General features: G+C 41.6%; 1 protein-coding gene across 1 annotated transcript in view; it reads left to right on the forward strand.

Moving 5' to 3' along the window:
* Nucleotides 1-20,836, forward strand: part of LOC132816968 (von Willebrand factor A domain-containing protein 3B-like) — a 135,897-nt gene that overhangs the window by 113,961 nt on the left and 1,100 nt on the right. The window contains exons 24-25 of the mRNA XM_060826995.1: nt 13,202-13,326; nt 17,555-17,692. Of these exons, the coding sequence (XP_060682978.1) occupies nt 13,202-13,326; nt 17,555-17,692 (263 nt within the window). The remainder of the gene's footprint in view (nt 1-13,201; nt 13,327-17,554; nt 17,693-20,836) is intronic.

Genomic DNA, 20,836 nt, shown 5'->3' on the forward strand with positions numbered 1-20,836 from the left:
TTGGACCTGAATTATTGATGTTTTTATTCATTGAAATGTTATGGATATGCTGACTGGGCTAGCATTTATTGCCCATCTCCAACTGCCCTTGAAAGGTTGATGTTGAGCCATTTCTTTGAACTGCTGCAGTCGTTATGATACTAGTACCCTTAGGGCTGTACAGAGAAAGTGCCAAGATTTTATAACCAGTCATCATAAAATAATGATGATATGTTTCGAAGTTAACGTGGGATATTTTATGGAGGGTGAAGTGGGAGATAGCATGGGGCAGGGTGACACTAGGCACACAGGCACACAAGATGGCCGCTGAGCCATAAGTTGGCCACCTGACACACGAGATGACCACCAGACCACAATATGGAGAGAGACAGCAGAGCAAATACAGACACTGCCTGGGGCCACTAGAATGCCGGCACAATGCACTCACAACCTAGTTGATTAGTTTAAGGCGGGTGGGTTTAAGAATACACATGAGTAGTGTACACTGCCCAACAAAGTGTCTGGGTCCAGTCAACACCTTTGATAGAAATGCTAACACTTTGATACGGACTTAATGCAGAGTGGTAATAGCCAGGGCTGCGGTAATGTCATTCTCAGGAAGAGTGATTAGCGCCCATTACTCCAGCATTGAACTTCCGCGCAGACATTGAAACTGAGAATGTCTGCGCTGAAACTGACAACAACCGTGCTGAAATTAACAAAGGCTGCGCTGGTACTGACAATGACTGCACTGAAACTATTAATGATTCTGCAATGTTTACCATAAACAAACCGTGTTACAAAGTCAATAACCTCATCACTAACCTATTATTACAAAATATATAAAAGTATCTTGACATGTGCTCCGGGTGGAGAGAAGAATTGCAGCTGACCACTGTGCTGTTGGGGTCTTTCTCTCCCCGGAGCTCCGGTATTTCCTTGTACAATAAACTCTGTCGTTGAACCCCATCTCTGACTCCAAGGCTGATGATTTTCCCCACAACAAGGGGAATTTGCAGATGGCGGTGATCCCATGTACTTGATGCTGTTGCCTTTCTGCATAGTTAATGGATCAGTTTGATGGTGGTTGGGGGTTCAATCGCTTGACTCATTTTGTCCTCTTTTGTTGAATTCTTTGGAGTGTTCTTGATGCTGGACTTATCGAGCCAACCCTAGGCTATTCCAATGTTGTCTTGTAGCTGGTGTAAAGGATTTGCCAAGCAAGGAGTGGCAAGGTGGCTCAGTAGTTGGTATTGCTGCCTCACAGTGGCAGGGACGTGGGTTCAATTCCAGCTTTGGGTGGCTGACTGTGCGGAGTTTGCATGTTCTCCCTGTGTCTGTATGGGTTTCCTCCCACCATCCAAAGCTGTGCAGGTTAGGCAGATTGACTATACTAAATTGCCCAAGTGGAGTCCAGGACTGTGTAGAGTAGGTGGATTAGTCATGGAAAATGCTGGGGTGGGTCTGGGTGAATTGCTATGAAGAAGGTGAGCTATTTGCTGCAGAATATCAGTGATTACTTATATTCTTTTATTTATGAGCATTTTAAAAATTTAATTATTGAATTTGAATCTGTCAGCTGCCATAATGGTATTTAAACTCATTTCACCTGATTGTTAAGCCAGTTCTGGTGGACTGCACTTGTCCAGTTGTTACAGGGCTAAATTATTATGACAATGGACCAGAGCCCAAAGTATTTATAAGCATTTTTTACTTTAATTTCCAAAATGTGTTTCAGGTTTAATCAGGAAGTCTGTCACAGAAAATTTTAAAAGCTGCATCTTAAATTCATTGACTGTCAGCAGTGTCCTGTGTGAAGCTGATAAAATGTCACATATTAAATTGTCAGAGCTACTTCAAACAGGGACAGACTTCACAAGAAGAGATACTGAGGAGGCTAAATATCCTTCCCCTCTCAGCAGAAAGCCACCCCTTGCAGACATGTGTATTCTGCCTTTTAAAAAAACACAAGGATGGCTACTAAAAAAATCAATTCTCAACTCTACTGGAGTGGGCCTGTGGGACTGAACGCTCTGAGTGTTAATGTGCTGTTAAGTTCACAGTTGAAGAGCTATCACTTAGTTACCCCTGTGAGGCAGGTGAAGACCCTCTGTAATTCAAAGTATTGCAAAGCAGTTAAAGAGGAAACAGGACAACAAAGGGCTCTCTCTCACCCTGCATTGTGGAATTGAATCATGGTCGAAAAGCATCAGAATTACAGTAATTCAATCAATGTGCAAACCTAAAGATGGTAAAGGTGATTGTACACCTACCAGCAGCAGTGTTACTGGTAACCTCCAATGTAATGCTCCACCATCTGTTCTTCACAAATAATTCAGAGACTTATCTGGATTTTGTTTTGACTCAACTTTAACTTATATTCAATGTGCATGTGTATTACAGTAGTATTTTTCTCCTGTTTAATAATCAATATACTCACTCATTTTGTATATTCAAGAAAGCCTGGTTAAATTGGCACCTTTTAAAACGTAAATGGATTTAGGTCTGGGAGAAAGCATTCCACAAGAGAAGAGCGGCCTTTTAAAATTAACTTTGTTGCAACTAATTGAGAGGGTATGTGAATAAAGAAATGGAGCCAGGTCATCTCTCCTCACCCAAGAACTTAACACTTTGTGGTATGCGATCTGGAGCCGTAACAGTTTGGAGAACTTGGTCCAGGGTCTGGTTGTAACAACTTGTGAGCTGTTGTCACAACTGGAACCCACACAGCAATAGAAATAATTAGTGCGGATAAATTGTGACTTGGGAACCAATGTTAGAGGAAACAAAAAGTGCGAAAAGCTTTCTTGAGTTTGCATGGATGGTTTCTGCATTCCCTGTAGTGCATTCATGTCTTCCCTATTGGCTGACCTCCAGAGCTTTACATGGTGTTCCAGCTGGGCTCTGACTGCTGTCTTCAATGGTGTTAGCATTGCCTCCTTGCTCTTGTGCCTTTATTGATAGATCTAGAGATGCTGTGAGCTTTATTTGCTGCTCTCTTCCTGTCCTGCTATTTTTGGAAGTCTGTGCACACGTACACCCAGGTCCCTCTGCTCCTGCACCCTTTTGGAATTGTGCCCCTTATCTTACAATTTCTGTCAGTGTTCTTCCAGCCAGGATGCCTCATCTTGCATTCTTCTGTATTGAAGCTTGTCTGCCATATTTACCCACTCCATCAACTCGTCTGTGTCCTGCTGGAGTTGTACACTACCCTCTGTGTTTGGGAGTCTAGGGGCTCTCGCTGTTGGTGGTATATAAACAACTTAGACTTGAATGTAGGAGGGTTGGTCATTCTTGGATGACGTGAAAATCGGTGGAATAGTAAAGAGTGAGGAGGATAACCTTGGATTACAGGAGAGTATAGACTGGCTGGTCACATGGGATTATGTGTGGCAAATAGAATTCAAACCAGATAAATGTGGAGAGATGCATTTGGGCAGCACAAGTAGATAAGGGATACCTGATGAATAATAGGATCGTTGGAAGCACTGAGGATCAGAGACACCTTGATGTGCATGTCCACTGGTTCCTTCAAGTGGCAGGACAGGCAAACAAAGATGACTTACGGTATAAGTGCCTTTATTGGCCAAGGTGTGGAGTTTAGGAGCTGGGAGGTTATGATGGAACTGTATGAAGGGATGGTTGTGCCACAGTTAGAGCCTTGTGTGCAGCTCTGGAATCTAGATTATAGGAGGGATTTGATTGCACTGGACAGTGTACAGAGATGATTTAGCAGGATATAGCCTAGACTGGAGAGTTTGAGTTATGAAGAAAGATTGGACAGAATACAATTGTTTTCTTTGAGCAGAGGAGACTGAGGGTGACAAGTTTGATCTGTATAAGATTATGAGGGACACAGACAGTGTAGACAGGAAGAGATTTTTGCTCTTGGTAGAGGGATTAGTGACCAGGGAGCATAGATTTAAGGTAAGGCACAGGAAGTTTAGAGGGGATGTGAGGAATTATTTTTTACTCAGAGGGTAGTGTCAACTTGGAACTCACTTCCTGTAATGATGGTAGAGGCAAAAATCCTCATCTAAGAAATATTTAGTTGTGCATTTGTGATGCCAAGGCATACAAGGCTATGAGCTGAAAATGTGTTGCTGGTCAAAGCACAGCAGGCCAGGCAGCATCTCAGGAATAGGGAATTCGACATTTCGAGCATAAGCCCTTCATCAGGAATGAGAGAGAGTAGCCAAGCAGGCTAAGATAAAAGGTAGGGAGGAGGGACTTGGGGGAGGGGCGATGGAGGTGGGATAGCCCACCTCCATCGCCCCTCCCCCAAGTCCCTCCTCCCTACCTTTTATCTTAGCCTGCTTGGCTACTCTCTCTCATTCCTGATGAAGGGCTTATGCTCGAAACGTCGAATTCCCTATTCCTGAGATGCTGCCTGGCCTGCTGTGCTTTGACCAGCAACACATTTTCAGCTGTGATCTCCAGCATCTGTAGACCTCATTTTTTACTACTTTATACAAGGCTATGAGCCAAGTGCTGGAAAATGGGATAAGAATAGTTAGGTAGCTGCTTTTGCCCAGTGCAGACTCATGGGCTGTAGAGCCTTTCTCTGTGCTATGAACATCTATGACTCTATGTCTGTGACTCTATAGAAATGTCTGCATTTGATGCCAAAGCCTAGCACTCCTCTACACTGAAGCTTGTCTACCAGGTATTTACCCACTCCATCAACTCATCTGTGTCCTGCTGGAGTTGCACACTGTTAGCTGTTTGGGGTTCTTGCTGTTGGAAGTATATATAAACAACTTAGACTTGAATGTAGGAAGGTTGATCATTCTTGGATGATGTCAAAATCAGCAGAGTAGTAAAGAGTGAGGAGGAAGTTAGTTTAGAGATTTAAATGTTTGTTCTTCACACATTTAGTGAGGAGCGTTGATTTAGAATTTCAAGCAAAAGCCAGGCAACCTGAAATTTTAAAAGGGGTGGGAGCAGTTCAGAAGTGCAAACTGAAGGTGATGAAATGGATAGAATGGTGGTAGCAAGAGACTAAAATTGGAGCATGGGAATTAAAAGTGTCAGGAACAGAGAAGAAATGAGAAAGAGCGATAGGAAGGAATCACCTCACCTCACCCTGTGTGCTGGAATTCAGTCATTGTCAAAAGTTATCAGGACGACAGAATTTAAATCAATCTGCAAAACTAAGGGTAATGTCAATGTTACATGTGACTCCAGTTGCAACTTTCAAACATCTACTCCTTGGGAACAAATAATAGAGAGGGAGGGTAAACTTTGGGGCTAAACTTACGAGTAACACTAAGACAAAGTAAGAGCTTCTTAAAATATATAAAAAGGAGAGAGAGGCCAAAGTTTACAGACATCCCATCGAGACTGAAGCTGGGAACAAAAAAATATAATGGGGTACCAGGAATTGGCACAGGAGTTGAATAAATGCTTTAGAGCACTTTCATAGTAGAAGACACCAGTAGCATTCCAAATTATCAAATAAGCAAAAGGCAAAATGAGATAAGGTAATGAACACAATATTGGAGAAAGCATGCAAGAGAAACTGTGGGGCTGAAGATTAATACATCCCTGGAACTGATGGGATGCATCCAAGGATATTAACAGAAGTAATTACAGAGATAATGGATGCTCTGGTGGTAATCTTTCAAGAATTATTAGATTCTGAAAAGGTCCCAGAGGTTTAGAAGACTGCCAATGTAACACATTCATCTAAAAAATGAGACAAAAAAAGACAACTATAGCCAGTTAGCTTAATGTCTGATATTGGTAAAATGTTAGATTCTATTATAAAGGATATAATAGCAGAATATTTAGAAGTACATATTGTGTGCAGAGTCAGCATGGCTTCATGAAGGGATATGGTGCCTGACACGTTTGTGAGCATTCTTCGAGGAAGTAACAAGTTGGATAGATAAAGGGAAGCAGTGGATGTAATATATTTGAATTTTCAGAATGCGTTTGATAATGTACCGTACATTAGGCTATTTAATAACATAAGAGCTCATAATGTTGGGATGGTGTGTTAGCATAGATAGAAGGTTGGCTAGCTAATAGAAAAAGAGAATTGGGATTTGGGAGATATTTTCAAGATGACAACATGTAACTACTGGAGTGCCACAGGGATCAGTGGTGGGGCCACAATTATTTGCAACTTATATTCATGGGTTGGATGAAGGAAGTGAATGTCTTCTAGCCAAGTTTGCAGGTAATAGGTGGGAGGGCAGTGGTGAGGGTGACATAAAGATTTTGCGGAAGGACTTTATAGAGACACTTTAAGAGAGTGAGCAAACATTTGGCAGATGGAGTATTATAAAATGCTAAAATGTGAGGTTATGCACTTTCACAGGAAGAATACATGGAGCTGAATATTATTTAAATGGACTTGGGAGTCCTTATGCATAAATCACACAATATTGTTTTGAATCACTAACATCCAAGTTCGTCAGGTAATAGGAAAGGTAAGTGGAATGTTAGCCTTTATTTCAAAGGGAATGGAGTATATGAAAATGGGGATGCCTTGGAAAACTATCCAATAGATGGTCAGACCACAGCTGGAATACTGTGAACAATTTTGGGTCCCTTGTCTAAGGAAAAATATTCTGTTAGAAATCACACAACACCAGGTTATAGTCCAACAGATTTATTTGGAAGCACAAGTTTTCAGAGCGCTGCTCCTTCATCAGGTGGCTGTGGAGTATAAGATTGTAAGGCACAGAATTTATAGCAAAATGTTTACACTGTGATGTAACGAAAATTATATATTGAAAAAGACTTGGATTGTTTGTTAAGTCTCTCATCTTTTAGAATGAACATGTTTCAGTTCTTTCATATGTAAATCGCAGAACATTTAGAAGTTACCTTCTCAAGTGAACTTTAACAATTGGTGTCATGTTGGCCCAGATAATGCATTGAAGGTGTGAGGTGCCCTCTGTGAGACTGTGTGTGTATATAGTGCAATGGTGGTCACCTGTTATGTGACATGAACCCAAGGTCCCGGTTGAGGCCCTCCCTATGGGTACCGAACTTAGCTATCAGCCTCTGCTTGGCCACTTTTCGCTGCTGCGACAACAGATGAATGGGCACCGCACAATAATCAACAGAGAGGAGGGTTCCCTCCCATTTGGGGAACCTTCAGTGGTCCAGGACAATCGGTCTCGGACTTTCGGGTGACCATCCTCCAAGGCGGACTTCGGGACAGGCAGCAGCGAAAAGTGGCTGAGCAGAGGCTGATAGCTAAGTTCAGTACCCATAGGGAGGGCCTCAACCGGGACCTTGGGTTCATGTCACATTACAGGTGACCACCATTGCACTCTATACACACACACACACACACACACACACACACACACACACACACACACACACACACACACACACACTCCTATACACACATAGGATCATCTTATTGAACTTTCTCCAGTCTGCCTCCAATGCCAGTATATATTTCTGATTTGGAGATGCCGGTGTTGGACTGGGGTGTACAAAGTTAAAAATCACACAACACCAGATTATGGTCCAATAGGTTTAATTGGAAGCACTAGCTTTCGGAGCGCTGCTCCTTCATCAGGTGGTTGTGGAGTATAATATCGTAAGACACAGCATTTATAGCAAAAGTTTACATTGTGATGTAACTGAAATTATACATTGAAAAAGACTTGGATTGTTTGTTAAGTCTCTCATCTTTTAGAATGAACATGATGGTTTCAGTTCTTTCATATGTAAATCACAGAACATTTAAAAGTTACCTTCCCAAGTGAACTTTAACAATTGGTGTCATGTTGGCCCAGATAATACATTGAAGGTGTGAGGTGCCCTGTGTGAGTCTGTCTGTACCACAATGGTCAGACTGATTCTAATCTAAAAAACAGATTAACAGAATCTTACATGGATTCATGCAGTTTTGAGCAAAGTGAAATGTAATTCTACAAATACGAATTCACCCCACAAACCTATATGCGTATCTGTGCATGTGGGTGTGTGTGTGTGTTGGGGGGGTGGGGGCAGGTGTTATGAGTGTCTGTGAGAGAGTGTGTAAATGTGTCTGAGTGTAAAGGGGTATATGTCTGTGAGATGGTGACATATGTGTGTGTAGGACTGTCTGTGTCTGTGTGTCTGTGTCTGTGTCTGCGTATAGTACAGTGGGCAAAAGTGAGGATTGCAGATGCTGGAAACCAGAGTTTAGATCAGAGTGATGCTGGAAAAGCACAGCAGGTCAGGCAGCATCCGAGGAGCAGGAAAACTGACCTTTCGGGCAAAAGCCCTTCATCAGGAAAGGTACAATGGGGTCACCTGTAGTGTGACATTAACCCAAAGTCCCGGTTGAGGCCATTCTCATGGGTACCAAATTTGGCTATCCGTCTCTGCCTGTTCACATTTCGTTATTGCCTGTCCTGAAGTCCGCTTTGGAGGGTGGTCACCTGAAGGTCTGAGGTCCAATGTCCAATGAAGTGTTCTCCAACTGGGAGGGAACACCTCTCTCTGTTGATTGTTGTGCGGAGTCCATTCCTCATTGCTGCAGTCTCTGCTTGGTCTCACCAATGGGGGCGGAACGGTGGCTCAGTGGTTAGCACTGCTGCTTCACATTGTCAGGGACCCAGGTTCGATTCCAGCCTTGGGTAATTGTGTGTGTGGAGTTTGCACATTCTCCCCGTGTCTGCGTGGGTTTCCTCCGGGTGCTCTGGATTCCTCCCACAGTCCAAAGATGTGCCAGGTAGGTGACTTGGCCATGCTAAATTGTCCATAGTGTTAGGTGCATTAGTCAGAGGGAGATAGGTCTGGATGGGTTGCGCTTCGGCGCGTCGGTGTGGACTTGTTGGGTCGAAGCGCCTGTTTCCATACTGTAAGTAAACTAATCTAATCTAATGTACCATGCCTCAGGGCATCCTTGCCTGCAGCGTATGAGATAGACAACTTTGGCTAAGTCGCATAAGTACCTACCACATGAACACAGAACACGGAACAGCGATGGGGACCAAATTTGCACCCCAATATGCCAACATTTTCATGCACATGTTCGAACAAGACTTCTTCTCTACCCAGGACCTCCAACCAACATTATACACGAGGTACATTCCTGTAGACCCATGATGAGGAGTCACTGAAACAACTACACAGGGGTATCAACAAGTTTCATCCCACCATCAAATTCACCATGGACTACTCTTGACTATCTGTCTCATTCTTGGACACATACATCTCCATCAAGGATGGGCATCTCAGCACCACGCTCGACTGCAAACCCCCGGATAACTTCATGATGTTACACTTCTCCAGCTTCCACTCGAAACATATTAAAAGAGCCATCCCCTATGGACAATCCCTACACATACACAGGATCTGTTTAGATGAGGAGGAACGTGACAGCCACCTGGAAGTACTCAAGGATGCCCTCATAAGAACAGGATAAAATGCTCACTCATCCACTGCCAGCTGCAACGTGCCACAGTGAGGAACTGTAATGACCTCCTCAGGAGACAGACACAAGCTGCAACCGACAGGGTACCCTTCGTTGTCCAGTACATCCCAGGAGCCGAAAAGCTACGCCATGTTCTTCACAGCTTGCAAATGTTATCAGTGAGGATGAGCACCTCACCAAGACCTTCTCCACACCTCCACTGCTCACTTTTAAACACCCACCAAACCTCAACAGATCATTGTTCACAGCAAATTGCCAGGCTTTCTGCACAACACCATACCAACTCGTCATGGTGGATGCTGCAAGATGTGTCAGAGTGTGGACACGGATACCGCCATTACACATGGGGACACCTTCCACCATGTACATGGCAGGTACTCGTAAGACTCAGCAACATTGATTATCTCGTATGCTGCAGGCACGGATCCCCTGAGGTTCCCTCAGGGCAATGGATGAATGGAAACCGTACAACAATCAACAGACAGGACTGTTCCCTCCCAGTCGGAGAACACTTCAGTGGTTCAGGACATTCGACCTTGAACCTTCGGGTGACCGTCCTCCAACGCGGACTTTGGGACAGGCAACAATGAAAAGTGGCCGAGCAGATGCTGATAGCCAAGATCGGTAGCTATGGGGATGGCCTCAACTGGGACCTTGGGTTCATGTCACACTACAGGTGACCCCATTGCAGTATACACAGACACAGACAGATGGACACACATGGACACACACACACACACACACACACACACACATATATGCACATATACAAGTATAGGTTTGTGGGGTGAATTTGTATTTGCAGAATTACATTTTACTTTGCTCAAAAACTGCATGAATCTATGTAAGATTCTGTTAATCTGTTTTTTAGATTAGATTCAGTCTGACCATTGTGGTACAGACAGTCTCACACAGGGCACCTCACACCTTCAATGTATTATCTGGGCCAACATGACACCAATTGTTAAAGTTCACTTGGGAAGGTAACTTTTAAATATTCTGTGATTTACATATGAAAGAACTGAAACCATCATGTTCATTCTAAAAGATGAGAGACTTAACAAACAATCCAAGTCTTTTTCAATGTATAATTTCAGTTACATCACAATGTAAACTTTTGCTATAAATGCTGTGTCTTACGATATTATACTCCACAACCACCTGATGAAGGAGCAGCGCTCCGAAAGCTAGTGCTTCTGAATAAACCTGTTGGACCATGATCTGGTGTTGTGTGATTTTTAACTTTGTACACCCCAGTCCAACACAATCAGAAATAGATACTGGCAGTGCGCGTATAGTGCAACAGTGGTCACCTGTAATGTGACATGAACCCAAGGTCCCAGTTGAGGCCCTCCCTATAGGTACCAAACTTAGCTATCAGCCTCTGCTCAGCCACATTTCGCTGCTGCCTGTCCCGAAGTCCGCCTTGGAGGATGGTCACCCGAAGGTCCGAGATCGAATGTCCTGGACGACTAGAGTGTTCCCCAACTGGGAGGGAACCCTCCTGTCTGTTGATTGTTGTGCGGTGCCCATTCATCCGTTGTCGCAGCAGCGAAAAGTGGCCAAGCAGAGGCTGATAGCTAAGTTCGGTACCCATAGGGAGGGCCTCAACCAGGACCTTGGGTTCATGTCACATTACAGGTGACCACTGTTGCACTATACGCACACACAGATACTCCTACACACACACTCTCACACACACACAGGCACTCCTATACACACTTACACGCGGACACACATATACACAGACGCGCACACAGACGCCCACACACACCCTTACAGACACACACACACCCACACTCACACATGCACCCCCTCACAGACTTAAGACACTCTGCACTCACTACACACACACACATACGCTTTCTCGCACTCACAATCCCCAACCCAAACAGACACACACACACTGACAGACAAAGACCCACATGCACACATATATTTTGTGGGGCGAATTTGTACTTGCAGAGTTACATTGTACTTTGCTCAAAAACTGCATGAATTCATGTAAAACTCTGTTATCTCACTTTTTAGATTAGAATCAATCTAAACATCATGGCACAGACAGAGAACACAGGGGGCCAACACCTTCAACATATTGTCTAGCTATCACCATTGTTAACAGCTAACCCAAGAATGCAACTTTTTAAAAAAAGGTTTTGTGATTTACACATGAAAGAAGTGAAACTATCATGGTATTCTAACAGATGAAAGGCTTAAAAGACAATCAATTTTTCAATGTATAATTTCAGTTACATCACACTGTAAATTTTTGCTATAAATTCTGTGTGTTAGGATTGAGCCCTCCACTACCACCTGATGAAGGAGCGATGCTCTGAAGGCTAGTGTGCTTCCAATTAAACCTGTTGGACTATAATCTGGTGTTGTGTGATTTTTAACTTTGTACACCCCAGCCCAACACCGGCATCTCCAAATTATGAGGAAAGGTTGGGTCTGTACCAATTGGAATTAGTAAAATGAGAGGGCAACCTTATTGGAACATACTAAGTTCTTTGGGAACTGACAGGCTAGATGAGGAAAGGTTGTTTACTTTGTGAGAGGGTTTTGGACCAGAGGGCCTGATCTCCAAATAAAAGATAGCACTTTAAAGACAGAGGTAGACAGGAATCTCATCTTTGCAGGTAGTGAATGTGCAGAATTGTTTACCGCAGACAACTGTTGAGGCTGGGTGGTTGAGAATATTCAAGACTGAGATAGACAGATTTTTAACCTGTAGGCGAATCAAGGTTTATAAGGCAAAGGTAAGAAAGTGGAGGATGATGAGATCAGCCTTGATTGTATTGAATGGCAGGGCAGATTCAATGGAATAAATTATTTGCTTCTGCTCCTGCGTCCTGTAGTCTCGTTCAAAGACAGACTCTTTTGAAACATGCTTATCTTTTTGAATTGGCCTCTTACTTCTTATCTGCCAGTACTTTTGTGTACCCAGTAATTAGTAAATTCACGCTGATTGTTAATTCAAGAAGGCCTGTTTAACTTAGCTTCTTTCAAAACAAAGCTGCAAATGTGTTGCTGGTCAAAGCACAGCAGGCCAGGCAGCATCTTTCAAAACAAATGTTAGTTTGCAACTGGAAGCACGGTATCCATAAAGGAAGGGATACTTTGAAAATTAACCTTGTTGTGACCATCTGAGGGGGTGGCTGCATAAAGATGGAGAGTTAGATCCCCCTTCTCATCTAGAGGCTTAACAGTGTGGGGATATGCTGTCTGAACTTCCACCAGTATCTGATTGTAACATTGCAAACATATTATCTCTTGTATTTGCAGTTATTTCTCTGGAAATTTCAGAAAACAAAATGTCAATGGATTATGTATTATTTATTGAACATTAAAATTCTGTCCTTGTAGAATGTAGCTGTTAGGCATCCACATGGTGATACAGTATTTCTGAGATTTCTGATGGAATCTGTTTAATGTTCTGACATTTGACCTTAAAATCAGAAACAGGCACATAAGAATTCCAGAATGATTTATCACATGTTGTGGTGTCAGCATTCCCATGCTTTTATCAGTTCTCTCTCTGACCATGAAGGAATAAAAATTAACTTCAAGATGATACAGATCCAACTGAATTATTTATTTAACTGTGAAGTTGAAGCCAATATCACTCTGTGCGGATGTCATTTATTAAGATGCAAAACTGTGATCTGTACTTACGGGCATGATGGTGCATGTGCAAAGTGACACTAGATATTAAAATGATTACCTACTCCTTTCAGTTATATTGCAAATCTTCGCAATGATTCTGTTGTTTATAATGTGTGAAATTTATGCCTCAGATTTTCTTTGTTACATCTCTGCTGTTCTCAGGAATTGTGACTAAGTGTGTTGGTGCAAGGAAAGCCATAATTGACTTCATGAAAGGAGACACCCAGATTACATCAACCAGATTTTTAATTTGTATTGGAGGAGCTTCACCCTGTCCCTCATTGAAAGTAAGTGGACTATGAAATTAAAATAGAGGTCTTACTGATGTCTAGCTTTAAATTTGAATTGTTGACTGTAAGATGTTTCCTGAAGGAGGGTTATGCCTGAAATGTCGACCCGCTCGTTTCTGAGATGCTGCCGGACCTACTGTGCTTTTTCCAGTGCCACGCTTTATCAACTCTGACTCTCCTGCATTTGCAGTCCTCACATTTTCCTATATACACCCTCCACCTTAAAAGGTTTGTGGACTAAACTCTACGTACCTAGCCTGTTACATATTCCCGGCAGGAATAATATGAGTCAGGTTGAGCTTGCTGTGTGGAATATCTAACACTGCTGCATGGGATTTATAGCCTCGCAGATGTAGTTTAGTCTAAAGGCTGAAATCTTTGAGAAGTAAAACCTTTAGGGAATTTCGGAGCATGGAGCAGGGAATTAGCAGAGCACACAGTCTGATGAAGCCTTTGTAGAAGTCCTTCTGAAGGAAAGGGTGCAGGTACTGGGGCAAGAACCACTGAATGCATTGGAGATGGGAGAGCTGTACATCAACTCAATCTCAATGGTATTGGTGGCTCTGTGCGGGCTCACAAATGCACCAGGTAGTTACTGGGGCCTGTCTTAGAGACCTCAAGAGCTAGTGCTTAAGAGAGTGGATTCTTCTGCCTTCTTCTTCCTGGTTTAAATAGCACAGAAAGTAAAAACATCATGCCTGCTGACGGGGATGTAGGAATTCAGTTGTTTTTCATGGTCCCTGACTTTGTGCGATGGTGGAAGTCTGAAATAAAAAGAAACAGGGAATACGGCAATTATTCGAGAGGTCCGACAGCAGGATAAAGAAACTGATTGAACAGGTTGGTTTTCTTGCATCCTTTCATCCTTTCCAGCCACACCCACTGAATTGCAGGAGGGATTTCTCCTCCGTTTCCCACCTCCTCGATTAATTCGGTGGGTGGAAGGAGCTAACATGGGATTCCTGGCCACTGGCAGTGGGCTGACGTTCCCATCAGGTTTATTAATGAGCTAATGGACTATGTTATCCCTAATCCCAATGCAGTGGCTCAGGGATTAAAAGGGATGTGCATTGGCTTTCACACACCCTCCCAAACCCTACCTCAGGAAGGCATCTTGGGTTTTCTATTGGCCCCTCAGGAATTTCCTCATTATCAGGTGCTCTGTACCTAACTGAAGGAATCTACATTGGGAAGGGTCAGGCAGAGCGGTCACAGAAATCGACCCCTGACTTTGCCTCTGAATGCCTGCATCAGCTACCCCCTCTCACTTCCAACATAAGAGCTTCTTCTCTCTGTCCTGGGGGCTGATTGATTGACCTTTGGTGGGCACATCATTGACAGCTTTAACTGCTCTTGGTTTCTCTGACAGCAGTGAGGAGCAACTAAACCCAGACTTTGGCAAAGACTCTGGTCTTGTTAGCACATTGCCACTCAATGACATTTTTCAACCTTTATCCAAAATAATGCTTTTTTTGAATCATACAGCACAGACAGAAGCGACATAGCCACTGTGTCTGTGTTGGTTCCTTGAAAGGTTTATTGAGGTTGTCTCACCCTGTCCCTATGACATTGCTATTTTCTTCCTTTACAATTATATACCTAATTCCCTTATGAAAGTTCCTGTTGTATCTACCTCTATCATCCTTTCAGATAGTGCATTCCAGACCATAACATTGTAATAGGACATTAAAAAAAATCACATCTTTCTTCTGATTCTTTTGTTAATTATCTGAAATTATAGTTACCTGACACTGATTTTTCTACTAGTGGAAACAGTCATCCCTTATTTAGTGTGTTGAAAGTATCTCTCAAGAAAAAAAAACTCAGTGTTATTTAATTTTGTAATAATCTTCAATCTATAAATTCAGCTTTTATTTAAGGTACTAATTGATCCTGAAGTAATTCCTTACTCTGGAGAGCTGCTGCCGAACATTCAGGGTAGAAGCAGTAATCTGTAGCCTTGTTTGAAATTTGTATATTTATACATGCATACTTATTATCTAAAATAATTAAATTTACAAACCCATTTGCTGTGTCTGCTTTCCGTATGTCTCCTGCGACATTAGGAAATTTATTTACTTTAAAGGTGCTACATAAATGTAAGTTATTCTTTTGAATATCTGTATCCTGTCTCTTCCCAGCTTTCGTTTTTCTCAAAATTAAGTACAGATCCAGGCTAAACTCCAAAGATACATCTTTAAAAAAGGCCTTTTCACATCATGCGCATGTCTTGAAAGAACAGAAATGTCTGGAACTGAAGCATTCATTGTCAGAGCGGTGGATGAGCAACACATATATAATTAATGTTAAATCCCCCAAGCAGCCATATATTTACAACTAAAACTTGAACAGGACCCTTGAGCTAGGTCAAGATCCAGGCTGAAGGACTCCTTGAAAACGAATCCCAGGAAATTTGACCCGTCTGCCACAAACAAAGAAAAATACAAAAGAAAGAATTACCTGGAAGCAATCTCAAGTGATGTACTTATTTCTTTAGGTAACAAAGATTACAGGCAGCTAAGGATAAAAGACAGACTAGAGAAACTGAGCAGTCCTACTATATCCTTGGCCACATGGGGGAAAGCCATGTTGGCCTGGAAACCAAGCGACAAAACCCCATTAGATTACACAACAGTTGACTCTGCACATGCAACAAATGGCCATTTGTGAATCCCAAAGAGACAGAGCTTTACTTAAACCTGGCTTCATTTTAAATAGAATAATTTTGTTGAATTGACTTTGCTGATTTACATTTGTGAACTAATTTTGCTTTTAAAAACTGATTTGTGTTGGTCACTTGAGCTTTAAATAGGATTTCCCTTTACAGGTAGTCACTTGATGCATCTTAGCATGGTTAGGTTTAATGTAGACCCATATTTTTCACAGATATGTCTTTAAAAAAGGACCTTTTTGTGTTACATGTGTATTTCCCTGTCTTCTATCTTTGACATCATTTTCCTTCAATAGCTCTCTCCGTTGTTCAAAGTTAAAAATCACACAAAACCAGGTTATAGTCCAACAGGTTTAATTGAAAGCACTAGCTTTCAGAGCATTGTTCCTTCATCAGGTGGTTGATGAAGGAGCGGCGCTCCAAAAGCTAGCATGCTTCCAATTAAACCTGTTGAACTATAATGTGTATTGTGTGATTTTTAACTTTGTACACCCCAGTTCAACACCGGCAGCTCCAAATCATGCCTACTGTTGTTCCGGTGACTGGGACTGTAGTCATTAGAGAATTACCTGTAGTGGTTTATCTTCTCATTTCTCTGACATTCTCACGGATTTATCCTTGGTCTCCTCTATTTTGCATGTTGCCCCTCTGGGAAGACATGGTACCAGCCAGCTTCAGCTCACTACCACCTCCCTCAACTCATCTACTGTTGCTAAATTATCAGACTCTTTGATAATATCGGATGAGCAGAAATTTACTCCAGTTAAACACTGGGAAGGATAAAGCCATTGTTCTCAGCCCTCTTTCAGTTCCTTGGTGACCAGCTCCATCTTTCTGCCTGGCAACTGAACTAGATTGTTTGCAATCTTGATGTCATATTTGATCCTAAGGTGTATTTCTGGCTACAATATTTACATCCTTATGTGGCTGCCTATTTCCACCTCTATACTAGGTTTTAGTTTCTGCCCTGCCTTAGCTCAGCAGTTACTGAAACCCTCATCCATACCTTTGTTATCTCTACAGTCAGTTCTGCTATAATGCAATAGTTCAGTTCTCGCTCAATCCCATGTTATAAGAAAATAGTGTAATAGCAGCCCCCCATTCAAACTAATGGAGCTGGAATTGTATTACAACCAACGCATGCTTTAAAGTTTGCGCTATAGAAACAGTGTCCCCAATTTGTCAATTGCGTTATAGCAAATTCACATTAATGAAATACACGTTAAAGCAGTACTCTTGAGTATTCCAATTCACCCATCTCCGACTTGCTATATTCTCGCCTTATTTCTGAAATGCCCCCTTCCTAAACCTCCTTAATTCTCCACCATACCTTGCTTTTTTAAGTCACTCCTTAAACCCGACTACTTTAAACAAATCTTTGGTTACCACATTATGTAGCTTGATGTGAAATTTTGTTTTTTTAATGTGAAGCATGGAAGATGTTTTATAATGTTAAAGTTGCTGTATATTTTATGGCACTTGTTACATTTTCTTGTATAATGACATGACAATTTATCTTCGAAGGTTAATTGGATATTATTTAATAATTTCCAGATGGGAGACTTTGTTTTGGTTCATAGTGATTCAGAGGCTGGAAATGATTTCTATTTACCTGGGGTTGTCATAGCAACTCCAAACAGAGCAGCACCAGATGACAAATTTTATACAGTTTTGAAATATAATAATAGAAAGGTGAGTAAGTTTACATGATTTAAAATATGTTTTTACTCCTCTTAATTAATTAATGTTTAAAAGTATTTCAGTGAATGTAACTTAAAATTTTTGTTGATCAAATTTTAAATGAACCAAATAAACATTGAGAGCTTGTCAGAAACTCAATTTCTTTTTAGTCTTGATTCTACCCCTCTCTTGCCACTGTCTCAAGTTAAACAAAATTGTTCAGAATCTCTGCTTTATGATTGACACTGACTTGAGTTTTCACCTCATTTTTTTTGACCTGAACAAGGTGCTTAATACAAAAACTCAGGCAAATGTTAAGTGGGGGAAGAATAGAAAGCAGACTAAGAGGCAATAAACAAAGAGGATGAAAGCACACTGTTTCAGAATGGAACAGGGTCAGGAATGGTGCCACTGAAGCCAATGCCGAGAGACCACATGGATAAGGAGTTTGCACTCGAGAGGCTATTGGAATTTTTGTGATGAATGAACAGTGTCCCTGCCTTTGAACTGGATGCTCAGGATTCCCAGCTCACCTTCATGCTGCAGACAAACAGAGAACTTGTAAATCATTTTAATGCATGGCAATGATAGATGCTAAAAGCAGGAGAGATTCCTGGTCAACCACATGATGGAAGGAGCTTTGGAGCCTCTCCCATCACTAATCATAGCTCCAGTTTACACCATGCATGTAAAAGGACATGGTGTCACAACAACTCAAAGTGCCTGCGTGGACACCCCACAAAGTACATAATTATTAAGAATACCGATGATACAAAAGCAGAAGGTATGGCAAAGGTTGAGAATAATGCCTATTTCTGCCTTAGCAGAGATTTATTAGATTTTATAAATTACGAAGCGTTTTGATAGAGTGAAGGGGGGACAACCATTTTCTTTGATTGAGGAATCAATAGCATAATACTACCAACTCAAAACTATGAGTAAAAGAGTAGGAAGAGACTGGAGAATTATCTTATCTTGGAGCCATAGAAATGCTTGACTATTGTAGCTGTTAAGAGAAAGCTGTATAAGCACCGAAAGAGAGTGGGGCATTGGAATTATCTTGTATTGTTCTTGCAAAGAACTGTCATGGACAGAACCATTTGTCTTTTGATGGCAGATTTGTTCATAGGATATGGGCATTACTGGTAGGCTAGCATTAATTAACCATTCCTTTATTGCGAAGGAGGTGGTAAGATGGCCTCTTGCATCAATGTGGTCCACGAGGTGTAGGCATGCCAACTGTGCTGTCAGGAAGGGAGGAGGGAGGGAGTTCCAGGATTTGATCCAGTCACAGTGAAGGAATGCAATATTGGACCAAATCATGGTGCTGTGTGGTTTGGAAGTGAACATAAATGTGGTACCTTTCCAATGCTTTTATCTTTCTAGATGTTAGAGGTCATGCGTTTGGAAGATGCTGTCAATAAAAGATGAAAATGAGAGTGTAACTTTTAACATGTTTCTTTTATAAGCTAATTAAATTAATGTCTTGTTCATGACATGCTTGATTTTTATCTTCACCATCTGGCTGGTACTCTCAAGAGGCAGATCTTTATAGAATCCATCTAATCTTTATTCCACGGAGATATGCCTCCATGAATGATTCACTTCCAAACATGTACACAATTCCAAAAACGTAAATCAGCACCACTCAGAATTACTAGAGCCTATCACATCAATCACAGTTGTAGATCGTAGAGGCATAAGTGAAAAATAAGTACCGGGTATGTCCCCTGAAATAAACTGTCCTGGATAAAAACCCTGAAACTCTTTAGATTCTGACTTTGCATTTAAAGTGGTGAAAGAAATAGAAAGTATTTAGAAATCCTTAATGGATTTTGTCCCTCAATAAATGCTGAAGTAAAACACTTTTCTGAAAATTGAGTTGGATACTGTTGAAGAAGTTGCATTTAAGTTCATGAGACAATTGCTCTGTTTATGTGTGCTGTATTTAGTGATAATCATGTCAAGATAATGACACTTTATAGCACAGGCATAGTTTGATGATACATTATATGAAATATCAATTTAGCTCCACCAGTATTGTTGCATTACAATTTCAAATTAGGTCATGTGAAATGAAAATAGAAATAAATGAATTGAGCTACTCCTGCAGGCTGTCTGAAATATGAGCTAATGTTGTAATAATCTTATACCTGACCACTTTGATCTCTGTGTTTACAAGCTTATTCTAATCCCTATGAGGGGATTTGTATTCACCTAAGCATTTCAGATGATGTCGCTGAACATGTCACTGGTTTTACCCTGTAACAATCCTGGAGATTGTGGAGCTCCTGACCACAAAATCATGCTGAACAAAACTACTGGAATTTTTCAAGGGTATAACTAGTAGTATTGATACAACAAACTAGTAGATGTGGTTTACTTAAACTTTAAGAAAGTTTTCGATAAGGTTCCACTCAAGAGATTAGCATGTAAAATGAAAACACATGGGATTGGTGGGTGGAGTACTGTCTTTGATAGAGAGAGGGTTGGCAGACAGGAAACAAAGAGTAAAAAATAAATAGGTCATTTTCCAAGTAGCATTCCTGAGTAGTAGAAAGTGAGGACTGCAGATGCTGGAGATCAAAGTCGACAATGTGGTGCTGGAAAAGCACAGTAGGTCAGGCAGCATCCAAGGTGCAGGAGAATTGACGTTTCGGGGGAGAGATGATGAAGGACGAGTGACAAACTACAGGGATCATAGAGTCGTACAGCCCGCAAGCAGACCCTCCAACTCATCCATGCTGACTAGGTTTCTCAAACTAATCTAGTCCTATTTACCTTCATTTGGCCCACATCCCTCTAAACCCTTCCTATCCATGGTATTGTCCAAATGTCTTTTCAATGTTGTAATTGTACTCATCTCCTCTACCTATGGCAGATTTTTCCAATGCTCCACCCTCATTGCTCAGACCCCAACTGTTCACAATATATATTATTGAATTAGATGAGGGAACTAAATGTAATATCGACAATTTGCAAATGTTGAAAAGCTGAATGGGTGAGGGTGAACTATAAAGAGAATGTGGAGCTGTTTCAGTGTGATTTGGATAAGTTGAATCAATGAGCAAATGCATGGCAGATGCAGTATAATGTGGATAAATGTGAGGTTATCCATTTTGGTAGCAAAAAGCAAGAAGACAGTTCATTATCTAC

This window comes from Hemiscyllium ocellatum, chromosome 6 (assembly GCF_020745735.1).
Source record: "Hemiscyllium ocellatum isolate sHemOce1 chromosome 6, sHemOce1.pat.X.cur, whole genome shotgun sequence".
In the NCBI taxonomy this organism is placed as follows: domain Eukaryota; kingdom Metazoa; phylum Chordata; class Chondrichthyes; order Orectolobiformes; family Hemiscylliidae; genus Hemiscyllium; species Hemiscyllium ocellatum.